Here is a 13,280-nt window from a genome sequence, read left to right on the forward strand (position 1 = left end):
CGATTTGGTCTGAGGAACAGTTTCACTAATTGCAACAGAATCCGGAGAGACCCGAAAAGGAGCCTGAATTTTAGGCTTTTAATGACAAAAGTACTGACTAAGCTCCTATCCGTGAACATTTGCTCTTACAGTACAGATTATTACAATCAATCCATAATTTTGGAGTGTCCTCTTCGGCATGACACAGGACAGCCGTTTTGCCGTCCAAGCGGTCCTGGATTTGATATTCGATAACCATCTCGGATTTATTCTGGGATGGAAAAGACCGGAACGACGTTCAATCATGTATTTGCATGAGAAATTGTCTGAATGATCAAGAAGCGACATTGTCATTCAAGCTGTCGAACAAGCGCCATGTTGAAAGCATGGTGTAAGCTGTAAGCTATTTCTTCCTTACTCTTTCCCGAGAGAACAAAGTGAATGCTTATACATCTCATTCGGGTTCGTTATAAGCAGATGACGAAACCTGAAGATGATATTCGGGCTAATTACATCTAAGATAGGATGACAGGCAAGAGAGAGATATCAAATAGTATTTTTGGATTGAAGAAATGGTTATCTGTGTGATTGGAGGGTTACTGGCTTTACGGGCTGAAACGGATGAAAGGACGAGCTCATAACTGGATGAATATGAAAAGGCTGAAACACGAAATACTGCGCTCAACAGATATCAATATACAGAGATAATTACAAGAAAATAGAAATTTAATTAACAGTGTCTAATTAGGAAACCTCCAGGGGTAAACTCACACACTCACCGTAAATCTAACAAGGCAAAAACGATCGAATAATTGTAACAGAATGCTGTAAAATCCAGTAGAGGAAAACGCCTGCAGTAACGGATTAAAAATTACTGACTTTTTAAAACGTTGGTTTGGGGCTCGGTGTGTAAGTATAAAATTGTCAACCTAATAGCCTAAAGGCTCGAAGTTCTATCCTCCTTCGGTCGATGTCTTCTTAGTAACTTGTCGCTTCATTCACTTCTCAAAGTGATTTTTATATGTGACAATGCGCCTTTGTTCCCAGTTCACCTCTTACTGACTGCTTAAGTCGGTTCAAAGAGAGGAAGACGACACGAACATACCACCTCGAACGGGATATGTTTCGTACAACATCGTCGTGTTCAGACCAGCCTTCAGGATGAGGACAAGTTTTATCTTATTTAAACAGAAAATAGAAAAGCCATGGGCCAATCTCTTAAACTGACCACATAGAAGCGCTGTATCTCCATGCGTACCTCGTCAGCAAATGGCAGCGTAAAACTAAACACCGAGAGTCAAAAGATGCGCCGAGGAAGAATTGAAATGGCTCTGAGCACTATGGGACTTAACATCTATGGTCATCAGTCCCCTAGGACTTAGAACTACTTAAACCTAACTAACCTAAGGACATCACACAACACCCAGTCACCACGAGGCAGACAAAATCCCTGACCCCGCCACGAAGAATTGAAATCGGAAGTCTTGCGTGAATTAATACAAATGTAGTTTTAACATCTTCGAACTCAATAAGATTCTCATTAATTCGAATCAGTCTACATGTTTTCCACCAGTCATTTCTACATTAGCGAAAGCCTATCACATCACAGCTCGGACAGTGCCACTACTCGTGATTATATTTTGGAAGTGGAAGTAAATTGTTGTTACATACCGAAACAAGAGAAAAGCTCTATCACTCGATCGTGTGCTGTAGCCCGCGGTGTGCAATAACGACAGTCGATCACAGCTGTAATTGACTCTCGATTGGGTGATGCAAGAGCGGCGTGGCCTTAACGGATCGGAGGCCCGCAGCCGACTGACTCTGCGGGCGACCATGCTCTGTAGGCTGCCCAACTCTGCACCCACTGGTCGCACTGCATGACGTCACATCACGTGGTCTTGGCGATCAAACCGACTGCAGACCACAAACTCCACATCATCGCGCACGAAGTATAATGTAGAGGGGGTCGTTCCACACGGCGCGGGCTCTTACAATGAATATGCATTCTCATTCATTGCAAACCGCTTTGCCCACAAATAGACCTATAACAACTTTTTCAACTGTAATAGACTGCGTTGTGAGGATTATTACTGATAATTAGTCCTATATGAATGAATTTTTGTATCCTTCACTATTTTATTACACATATATTGTAATTTATATAATTTCTCCTCTTGAAGATTATTATTATTACTATTATTATTATGATCCTGATGTGACCATTGAAACGGATAGAGGGTGAAATCAATAATGAAAACTGTTTCATTTAGAATATGGCTTCTGTTACATCGCTTTAGAGCTTCCGTGTCTCCATTATATATCCGATGGTTCATTCTGTACTCTTTGACTGCGCGCCCTACCACCTTTCGTGGGTTACCAGTGCTTAATAGCCTTCATTTGCATACGAGAGAAACAGGGTCCAAATCTCCGTCTGACCAGTACGGCCTTAATTTTCTGCCCCTTCTCCAAATCTCTGGAAGCGACTGCCATGTTCCTCTTAGTTTCACTGAGCTGTTGTCTTATCTCTAATGATTTCTTCGTCGGTGGGAATACGTTTGTTGGAATATGACCTCTTAAGGCCGGTAGCTTTTTAAATTGTACGTCGCTAAAATGGTCTGCGCTTGTAAATGTTTATAGTTTCTCCTTCTTTCGCTGTTGTCTGCAGCCCATGTTCTGCGCCAAACGAATGAAACGACAATTGACCATCGCAGTTGAGAGCTGCAAATGGCATATGATCTAGAGTCTTAGACAAATGTGCACGTATTTGGCACTTTACGCGGAAGATATCTAGAAGATCGCCCACTCAATCGTGCGTCGTGCAATAGGATTTTAAGCTAAAGAAAAGAATACACCGGAGCCTGTAGCAAGTTGAAGGTTCGATTCCCTCCTCACATGTGGTCAGATGGATCGATCGGCTGCTGGTGAGTGGTAGGTAAGTTTATTCGGGTTAGAATCACGTTATTGCTCATCAACACTGAACGCCTACAACATGATAATTTCACCATTTATAATAGGAATCTTCTCTGTTGCTTTTAGATTGATAACGTTCCCACTAAAGCACATGGTTCTGAAACTGGATGCTATGACGCTTATATTAATGTTGGTATGTGAACAGGGTAGCGTCTCAGTTCAGTAGGCTTTATAGAAAGCAACGAACCTTTTTTTATTATAGTCACGATGTGTACTACTGTCTGATTTATAAAGTGTTTCTTTCCGAGAAACTAAAAAATATTCAAAGACCCGCTAGGTGAAGTGATTGCCTGAATGAACACAATGGTACTAAATCTCACAGAATTTAACAAGATGAGTAGTAAACACAAATAATGGGTCTAAAAGCACATGATGAGGAAAAATAACATATGAATATCAAACAACCATCATCGTGTACCAAATTTTAAGGTATGTAAGTTAATGAAAATACAGTGAGGTGTCAAAAGTCACAGGATAGCGATATGCATATATACACATGGCGGTAGTATCGCGTACACAAGGTATAAAAGGGCAGTGAATTGGCGGAGCTGTCATTTGTACTCAGATGATTTATGTGAAAAGGTTTCCCACGTGATTATGGCCGCATGACGGGAATTAACAGACTTTGAACGCGGATGGTAGTTGGAGCTAGACGCATGGGACATTTTATTTCGGAAATCGTTAGGGAATTCAGTTCTCCGAGATCCACAGTGTCAAGAGCGAGCCGAAAGTGCCAGATTTCAGGCATTACCTCTCACCACGGACAACGCAGTGGCCAACGGCCTTCACTTTACGATCGAGAACAGTGGCGTCTGCGTGGAGTAGTCAGTGCTAACAGGCAAACAACATGGCGTGAGATAAGCGCAGAAATCAATGTGGGTCGTACGACGAACGTATCCGTTAGGACAGTGCGGCGAAATGTGGCGTTAATGGGCTATGGTAGCAGACGACCGACGCGAGTACAGCACGACATCGCCTCTCCTGGGCTCGTGATCATATTGGTTGGACCCAAGAAGAGTGGAACACCGTGGCCAGATGAGCCCCGGTTTCGGTTGGTAGGAGCTGATGGTAGGCTTCGCCTTTTCCCATTTCTCTACAGCGTCGGCGGGTTTTGAAAATATTAATGAAATTAGGTAGCCCAATGCCTTTCCTGACGCCACGACTCCCCGTGGGACGGAATGTGTGTACACCATCTGTCGGCGTCTAGCTTAGGCCTATATGTCGTGTTCAAGTGAGAGAACGCTTTTTTTTTTTTTAATGTTTGCGTAGCGTGCATCTGAGGCAGGACGTGGGTAGCAGTCCGGTATTCACCTCCTTGGATGTGGAAAACCATCTAAAAACCAAATCCAAGCTGACCGGCTCACGATCCCTCGTCGTTAATTCGCGGGGCGGATTCTATCCAGGGCAGGCTTGCCCTCCCGAATGCCGGAAGCGGCTATCCAGGCAGGTCACTTTAATGAATCAAAATCAGGAGCTTACGCAAAACAGAAATTATTGTATCTCTGGGCTGCAGAATGATCTCCTGTGGCTCTGATTTACAGACCTTTAAGGGAATTTACAACCAGATTTTGCGTAATGACCAAACTCTGTATTAAAAGGAAAAAGAGAAAAAAACTACTAATAAATGCCTGTGTTCGTTACGTCTGTGATGTTGGACTCTGTGATCATATTTCACCTTCATATGCAAAGCTATCCTGGCTGCATGCAGGCAAGGACAGAGATTTTCAAATACTTTGTCTTCTCTACTTTGTTATCAACGTGCACTTTCCCTCATCTCTCCCATCGATGATAACGCTCTTGTCCGAACAACATGGCAGAAACACTCGTTCCCATCAGAGATTCTGTCCCACTCTATCGTTCAACCACTTTCTCGAAGTCCTTCTCAGTAGCAGGAACCCGACTGTGGAATACCTCCTTTATTATAGTACAGATCTGAATAACATCTCCAGCTTCTGAAGACAGTTAATCAGGTATCTACTGAAGCAACAATAATGACTACCATTGTCCCTGTACCCCTGTACATCCTTCTTTCCCATTACTCCTAGCTCGTGCAATCTCCTTAAATTTCCTTTTCTCTGAACTCGGTATACCAGAAAACATCTACGTTGTACCCCTACAATTTTTTTTATATCTGTCACTATTAATATCATTATTAGTGGTACCAGCAGCAGTAATAGAAATGATGGCAGTATTATCATTATTGGTTCACAGTCAGTATTATTTGCTCACATTGTCTCCATAGACACTCAAATGATTGTAATATTATTTTTCATATTAAAATTGTTATTTATTAGGTAATTATGACGTAAAGATGGTACTGTATGTGTGAAACCCTGGTAAGATGTGAGGGTTTGATGACCCTAATCACATCATGTTAAATAAATAAAATAAAAATAAGTAACGATTCTCATAAGATATACATTAGCTCTTTAATTTTCTCCACTTTGGTAATGAACTGTCTCAGCTGGAAAGCTACTAATTGTCTTCTGTCATAAATCAGTCACTTATACATGTTTATCTACAAAGTAATTTAAAAAGAAAGAAGTAATTTCCATGGATTAGACTGCATCAAGCTAGTATACATTCAGCACATAGAGTTGTTGTTGTGGTTCAAAAAATGGTTCAAATGGCTCTGAGCACTATGCGACTTAACTTCTGAGGTCATCAGTCGCCTAGAACTTAGAACTAATTAAACCTAAGGACATCACACACATCCATGCCCGAGGCAGGATACGAACCTGCGACCGTAGCGGTCACGCGGTTCCAGACTGAAGCGCCTTTAACCGCACGGCCACACCGGCCGGCTTGTTGTTGTGTGCTCACAAGAGAAATAACAAAACTCGTAAGTGTAAACTATTAGTGAAATGTAGAATTATCATGCTTGTGCTGGTGTACGCTCTATTATTTTATTAATGTCATGATTGCTGGGATGTTATTGCACTATATGAAATCCTCAAATCATGACATTGTTTGTGAATAGTAATAATAAAGTACATATTTATCAAATTCGGACAAATTATCTCATTTATTCTGATGGTATTACATTTTCTTGGAGACATATGAGTCTCAACTATATCTTCGATAAAAATAGAAGCTGAAGTAATGAACTAAAACTTGGACACCAGACCGGTACTTTTCTTCTCTTTTTTTGTTGATCTCATTTTGTTCATTATTGTTCGTTGCATTTGTTCGGGGCGGACGTTCCATGACATCTGTTCAGGTTCATCGTTGATCCGTTCGCTCAGTTTTATTTTTTTTTACTTTTTATTACAGAGGGCAGCTAACCCCCCCCCCCCCCCCCCCCGACCGAATACGCTGAGCTACCGTGCCGGTTATACATGAGCCGTCGTCTCTTACTAACTTTCCTTTCCTTCATTTCCATAAGCGGATGTCTAACAAGTATACCCTCAGTGCATTGTAACTACGACCCCTGTACAGACTACCATGGTGCAATTCCCTCCCTAACACACTCTTCAGTTCAAGCCTTGCTTCAGCCCATTTTCTCCTTCTTCTGTCGTCAGTATTGTCGACGTTCTCCGATATTGGAAAAGCACCTCAGCTTTGTATATAATGGGGAAATCGTTCCTATACCTCAGGCGTAGGTGATCTATTGACCTGCCTAGTAAGCAGGAGATTCGGTTTTAAGTCCCGGTCTTGGCACAAATTTTAATTCATTACTTCAGCTTCTATACTAATCTCACTTGTATTTGAATAATTTTCTAGTACACATAAATGAAAGGGTGATACAATCATTTCTGAAAGTATAATCTACTCTACGTGTAACTCTACACAGCAGCTCCCTTCAAACTGTCTCTCACGATGTTGTCAACAAAATCATTCATTAAAGTGTTGGTTGTGGCTTCCAGCGAAAACAGATAAATTGATTGTCTTTCGAAAAGTAACAACCAGGAGGCAGTCGGACCGCACTAACAGACGGATGGCGAAGCATAGCGGCATCACAAAGACAAAACGACTGTAAATTTTAGTGGCGTGGCAATAGTGGCATCACTCGAGAAACGCCAACTTATTGTGTTTTCGTATATAACTTCTGTGATGCCTTTCGAATTGCTCCAGTTTCATTGCATATGGAAATATTAGTTAATGCATCGTGGCCTGTATTATACAGCAACGAATCCCAGGAAACCGACGTACAATTTCAGCAACTTTGATAATCATAACAACCGCGAGACCATGGGTTCCTTGTAACATAACACTCAGCAATCAACACCGGTCAAACTCTGATATTTTGTCGATAGCGGTCTAGCTGAGCTGAGCTGACTAGAAGTACCCTACCGACGGTACTGTCGCAGTTGTCATGCTATTTCCTTAAATCCCTTCGGCAGAATGCGGATGTGTTTCCTTCAATAAGCCACAGACATGATGACCCGACGTCAGTGTTGTATACCTACTTGTATATTCCGAAAGAGGTACCCTATTTGTATCAAAATGTAGTGCGGATGTTTCTTAAAGCGTCAGGGAAGTTAAGAAGCGCAGCAACTAAGCACAACACTCTGGATCTCGTGAATTACAGGACCGCGCTAAGTTACCCATGGGCGTCGTTTTCTTTACTCTCCTTAAGCATTTTTAAAGTTTTAGTTCTTAATAGGGCACCCGTCAAATATGTTTCGCAATGTATGTTTTAAGTTAAGCCAAGAATGATGTGTGCAGGATGAGCGGTTTCTTTCGCATTAAATTAATATCAATGTTTTGTAGAGCCTATTACAGATTTGGTAAAATATGATTAAAACGTCTGATAGGTAAAAAAAGAAATTAAAATATCTTATCCAGTATTCTTTAGATCGACCTTAACGTGTTACTTGAACTAGATCTCTGATCACCAAAAGACTTTCTTTTGTGCAAAAACGGAAAACTTTTGTTTAGCGTTGGCTTGTCGCTACAGCACTATTTTCTTGAGGACGCCATTGATTATCACGTACCAAGTACCATATCGTGATAATATCAGAATATGAGAAAATATAGCTGTGGAGAATGAGCGATAGCCGGCCGGGGTGGCCGAGCGGTTCTAGGCGCTTCAGTCTGGAACCGCGCGACCGCTACGGTCGCAGGTTCGAATCCTGCCTCGGGCATGGATGTGTGTGATGTCCTTAGGTTAGTTAGGTTTAAGTAGTTCTAAGTTCTAGGGGACTGATGACCTCAGATGTTAAGTCTCATAGTGCTCAGAGCCATTTTGAGAATGAGCGATATAAATTCTCAGTCATAAGCACAGCGAAAGTACACAACTTAGTTCACGCTGTTTTAATTTATACATTTCTATGTCAATCAAACGTGCAAAAGAAAATGTTATTCGGAGTGTAGACGATTTTTAATGTACTGTGTGGGAAAATATTTCGTACATTGTGGTGAAATAATTATTCTATGACTAGTTAGGATAAACGACGGTAATCGAATTGCAGCACGAGGTAAAATTTAAATGCATAACGACGCGGAAAGAGATAGCCGAGAAGCGTCCGCTGGAGAGCTCGATGAATGTTCTTTTTGTGCGAATAATTAATGAAAATTATCTGTTTTTTAAAACGCTAAAATTGCGTTAATAGTGTATAAAAGCCAAACAGATGCTGGTTAAACGCGTCGAGTGCTGTTTGTGCTGCGAGTAAATAAATGCCGAATTACAACGTCTCAGTAACTGAACATTAGCCGGCCGAAGTGGCCGTGCGGTTAAAGGCGCTGCAGTCTGGAACCGCAAGGCCGCTACGGTCGCAGGTTCGAATCCTGCCTCGGGCATGGATGTTTGTGATGTCCTTAGGTTAGTTGGGTTTAACTAGTTCTAAGTTCTAGGGGACTAATGACCTCAGCAGTTGAGTCCCATAGTGCTCAGAGCCATTTGAACCATTTTTGAACTGAACATTAAATTACTGTGATTACTTTACTATGAGACAATTCCTAGATCACCTAAGTAGTTATCTATTTCTATCTTCACTTGTATTTTACACTTGCTTTGTTGAAAGAAATGGTCACTAGTAAGTCATGGCTTCTTTCTGAAGATGAATTAGTCGAAGATCAGTGTTTAACATCTCGTCGATGTTATTAAATGTTTGAAGGCAGGAGAGGGCGGAAAGGACCAGCGCGGTTTTTTCCGAGGAATTATTTAGCCACCATAAAAATTGTCGAAGAATTCTGGTTCACTGTCTTCTGTTGTAACGTCAGAATCCAAAATCAAATGTTTTAAACTCGGTCCCCTTCAAGGCGACGAATTTTTCTAGCACCTTATACAATTGCTACTTCAAGCTGTCCTCTGCGTAACTAAAAATGTTGTGCTGTGGTTTAGTATCCAAATTTAACTGCAAGTTTCTCTCATAACTGGCTGTGAGCCTCGTTTCATAGTTTGGTGGAGGGCAAGACCATACCACCTCCGAGAGTGCCATGTTAAAGAGGGTATTCTAAGATACTGTAAAGCACTGTAATTATCTCAGGTTTGATGCCTGGTCCTCTTTATTTTTACTCTCTGCTACGCTGGTTACCAGAATTCAGCAAATCCCTAATTGAAGAAACTTATAGTAATGCCTTCTGTGAACATCTTTTAAGTGGGATAAAATACTGGCCACGCAGTGTTATATACAACTCGCAAGTTGTAAGATTCGAAGGACTGAGAGCGGAACAGCTTTTGAGAAGGAAGTGAGACAAGATTGTAGCCTACCCTCGATATTGTTAAATATTTAAACAGAGCAAGAGGGAAAGGAAACCAAGAAGATATTTGTAAAGGGAATTAAAATATCCAGAGAGGAAAGTAAAAGCGTCAGAGTTTCTCGATGATATTGTAACTCTTTCTGAAATAGCAAACTCAGTAAATGCTGCGAATTTAGATTAGAAACTGAGACACTAAAAGTAAAAGAAGGATTTTGATATTTGTATTGCAAATAACTGACGGTGGCAGAATTAAAGAGTATATGATATTTAGATTGGTAAAAGGAAGAATAACTGTCCTTAAAAAGATCTATATCCGAATCACGCTCCAGCTACTGCCGGGTCTTGGTGCTGACGAGTCCTCTCCATTTGGCTCGGTCCTCCCACCACTTTTCTTCCTCCACTTGCTGCCAGGTCACACCTCTCCTTTCAACAGACATTCTCACTCCCATTTTCCACCGTGTTCTTGGGTGCCCTCTAGGTCTTTTCCCATCCATCTTAAGTTCTTCCATAATTTTGGGGAGTATCTGCCCATGCATCCTCTTAACATGCCCATACCATCTTAATCTCTTTCTTTCAATTTCTTCTCTCATACTTTTTTGTTTGAGGTCCTTTCTAATCTCTACATTCCTTACTCTGTCCATTCTTGTTTTTCCCTTAACTGCTCTGAGAAATTTCATTTCCCCTGCTTGCAGTCTGCTCCAGTCCCTTTCTGTCACTGCCCATGTTTCTCCACCATAGGTGACAATAGGGATGTAATAATTCTTATACATAAGGAGTTTTGCTCTTTCTGAAACTTCATTATTCCAAATCAGATGTTTTATTGTTTGGTAGAAATTGCCTCCCTTCTGTAACCTCCTATTAATGTCGTTAGTTATTCTTCCATCGCTAGATATTTCACTCCCTAAATAAGTGAAACTTTCTACCACTTTGAGGGGTTCTTAAAAAGATAAACAACTAAATATAGAATAAAAATTTAAGTGTTATGAAGTCTTTTCTGAAGCTGTTTTTAAGGTATGAAGCCTTACATGGAAGCGAATCGTGAACGATGAAAAGTACAGGCAAGAAGATAACAGAACCTTTTAAAGTGTGGTGCTGCAGAAGAATGCTGGAGATTCGATGAGTCAATCAGATAACTAACGAAATAGCACTGTATTAAATCTTGAAGAAAAGAGATTTATGGTAAATATTGACTTAAATAATGGATAGCTTGACAGGAAGCATCCTGGAGCATCAGTGAACATTTAAGTAATGGGCTGCTTCAAACTAGTCTTCAGAATTAAGAACATTCTTATGCAGCTCATACCGTGAGTGATTTCAAAAATAAATCAAAAATTTTGTATAAGTCAGAACACTAAGAGCGACAGTTTATTTTTCTTTTATAAAGAATTTTAGACTGCCCAAAATTATATAAAACCACAATGGCAACTTTGTTGTTTCTGGCACAACAGCAGTTGCAGGGAAGTCACCAAAAGCATTTTTTGTATCATTCCTACCAATGAGTACTGGTGCCAGTAAACAATGGACTGATTTTACGTTCGACAGTTGGTAACGATGACATCACCTCAATGTACACTGTGTGAACAGTCGTTGTATTTCGTGGCTGCGAGCGCCTGCTTCCGCTGTTCCGACATTCAGTATCCTCTCATCACTGCAGGAAACGCAACTGGCTGCACTTTTATCCCGAACAAGAGATACAATTCCAATAGCCTGTTTTGCCGCACAGTATCGTATTTTGTAGGAGAACTACTGCATCTCTTCCTAAAAAAATCATCATCATTGTTTATGTATAATGTTTTTGTACTATGCTTGTGCAGCAGAAGAGGCTACATATTTTACATTCTGAACGGTGCCTCTAATATGCTCTTAACGGAAATAAGACGAAAGAATAGGAAACTGGTGTCATAGATACATGTAGCAAACGCTCGGTTCAAACGCATAAAAGAATGTACGTAACAACAAAGTTCATCAGTCGAAACATGCATAAATATTTCTACATCGCTTTCAACCTTACAGTCATTTTCAATAGCTCTGCACAGAAAATTAAGAAAAAACTACATTAAAAATAGACATACGAAAATACTACATAGATGAACCACACAACTACACAAATAGCTGGGGCCGACACACATGTGGATATTTCACAATTTTTTTACAACAGATCTTATTTTTTTATTTAATTTATGAAATAACTGTTAACATCTCTGCAGTATTTTAAGGCTTTCTTCGCATTACTATATGATATATTAACTTTGTCCGCCTGCTTAGCTGGGTGGTAACGTGCTCGCCTCCCATGCAAGCGGGCCCGGGTTCGATTCCCGGCCGGGTTGGAGATTTTCTCGGGGACTGTGTGTTGTGTTTTCCTCATCACTATTTCTTCCTCATCACCGGAGCAAAAGTCGCCCAATGTGGCGGCGAATGGAATAAGACTTGCACTTGGCGGCCGAATTTCCCCGGCCAACGATGCCATACGCTCATTTCTATTTTTTTATCTTAACTTTAAAGCTTGTATGTAAGACTTATTTAACTGGTCGAACAGCCACGCCTGAGTATTTAAGCACTTTTAAAGACTAGCACTAGCCAGGAGCCTCAAATATGTGCTGACGCTTTACATTTTCTGAGGCAGTCTTATACCAGTATTCGTCCCACTGTATCACTGTTCAAGTTCATGTAGTTTAGGAACGTACTTGTGTAGTTTATCAACGTAGTAACTTCATATAGCTATGTTTAATGCAGTTGTCCTCAATTTGATTTAGCCGGTCGTGGTGGCAGAGCAGTTCTAGGCGCTTCAGTCCGGAACCGCGCGACTGCTACGGCCGCAGGTTCGAATCCTGCCTCGGGTATGGATGTGTGTGATGTCCTTAGGTTAGTTAGATTTAAGTAGTTCTAAGTTCTAGGAGACTGGTGGCCTCAGATGTTAAGTCCCATAGTGCTCAGAGCCATTTGAACAATTCAATTTAATTTATAAGACAATTGAAAGATCTAGTCAACACCAGCATATCCACAGAAACATTTAAAAGAATTTTGACTGTAATAATTTACCTTTTCTCTGCCTAACACGGTAAACATGAGCAAAATATTCTCTTAATCGAAAAACAAATAATAAAATTGTACCACATACGCACTGGCCCGCATCCTTCTGTTCTAACTTAACGGAAAGTTTAACTTAGGAAGACAATTTTGTAAATGTTCTGATTGCAAGGTTTTGTTGTTAGACGATCATAAAATTTATCAAAGAGGAAAGGATGTCAAGTCTCCAATTATTTTTACTACAGTCTTATATCCATGTGGTACGCAACACACGGAAAAAAGGCAAACGTTGTGTTCCGATAACTACCAGCATCTGAAGCAGAAGTAATTGTGAAAGTCAGAATGTAGTCAGACAGGTGTTTTACCTCCAAAACATATAGGATGATGAAAACGTCTAGGAAGATGAATGAAAAGAAAAAAAATCATTGTGCCTCGAGACGGATGATTAACTATTTTAACCTAAAGTAAGTCACGGTACACTGACAAAAACCAACATGTATGTTAATAACGCAACGTGACGAGAGAGCATCATCTTCAATAATGAGTACTAGTCCTATGCAACTAGTTCTGCTAGAAAGAGAAATATTCGGAGCAAAGTAGGTGGAGACTAGAAGATTTTAATATACAATTCATAATCAAATATTGTGCCTTTTGCAGCG

The 13,280-nt window shown here is 40.6% G+C and overlaps 1 protein-coding gene across 3 annotated transcripts in view; it reads right to left on the reverse strand.

Moving 5' to 3' along the window:
- The window catches only part of LOC126470321 (elongation of very long chain fatty acids protein AAEL008004-like), a 655,643-nt gene that overhangs the window by 330,626 nt on the left and 311,737 nt on the right, over positions 1-13,280 (reverse strand). For 2 of the 3 annotated variants that reach the window (XM_050098102.1, XM_050098100.1), the window contains exon 1: positions 1,651-1,827. The exons of the other annotated variant lie outside the window; for it this stretch is intronic. In XM_050098102.1, the coding sequence (XP_049954059.1) occupies positions 1,651-1,814 (164 nt within the window). In that variant the 5' untranslated portion in view covers positions 1,815-1,827. Of the gene's footprint in view, positions 1-1,650; positions 1,828-13,280 lie in introns of those variants that run through there. 3 annotated transcript variants of the gene reach the window in all.

Source organism: Schistocerca serialis, chromosome 3, assembly GCF_023864345.2.
Source record: "Schistocerca serialis cubense isolate TAMUIC-IGC-003099 chromosome 3, iqSchSeri2.2, whole genome shotgun sequence".
NCBI lineage: Eukaryota > Metazoa > Arthropoda > Insecta > Orthoptera > Acrididae > Schistocerca > Schistocerca serialis.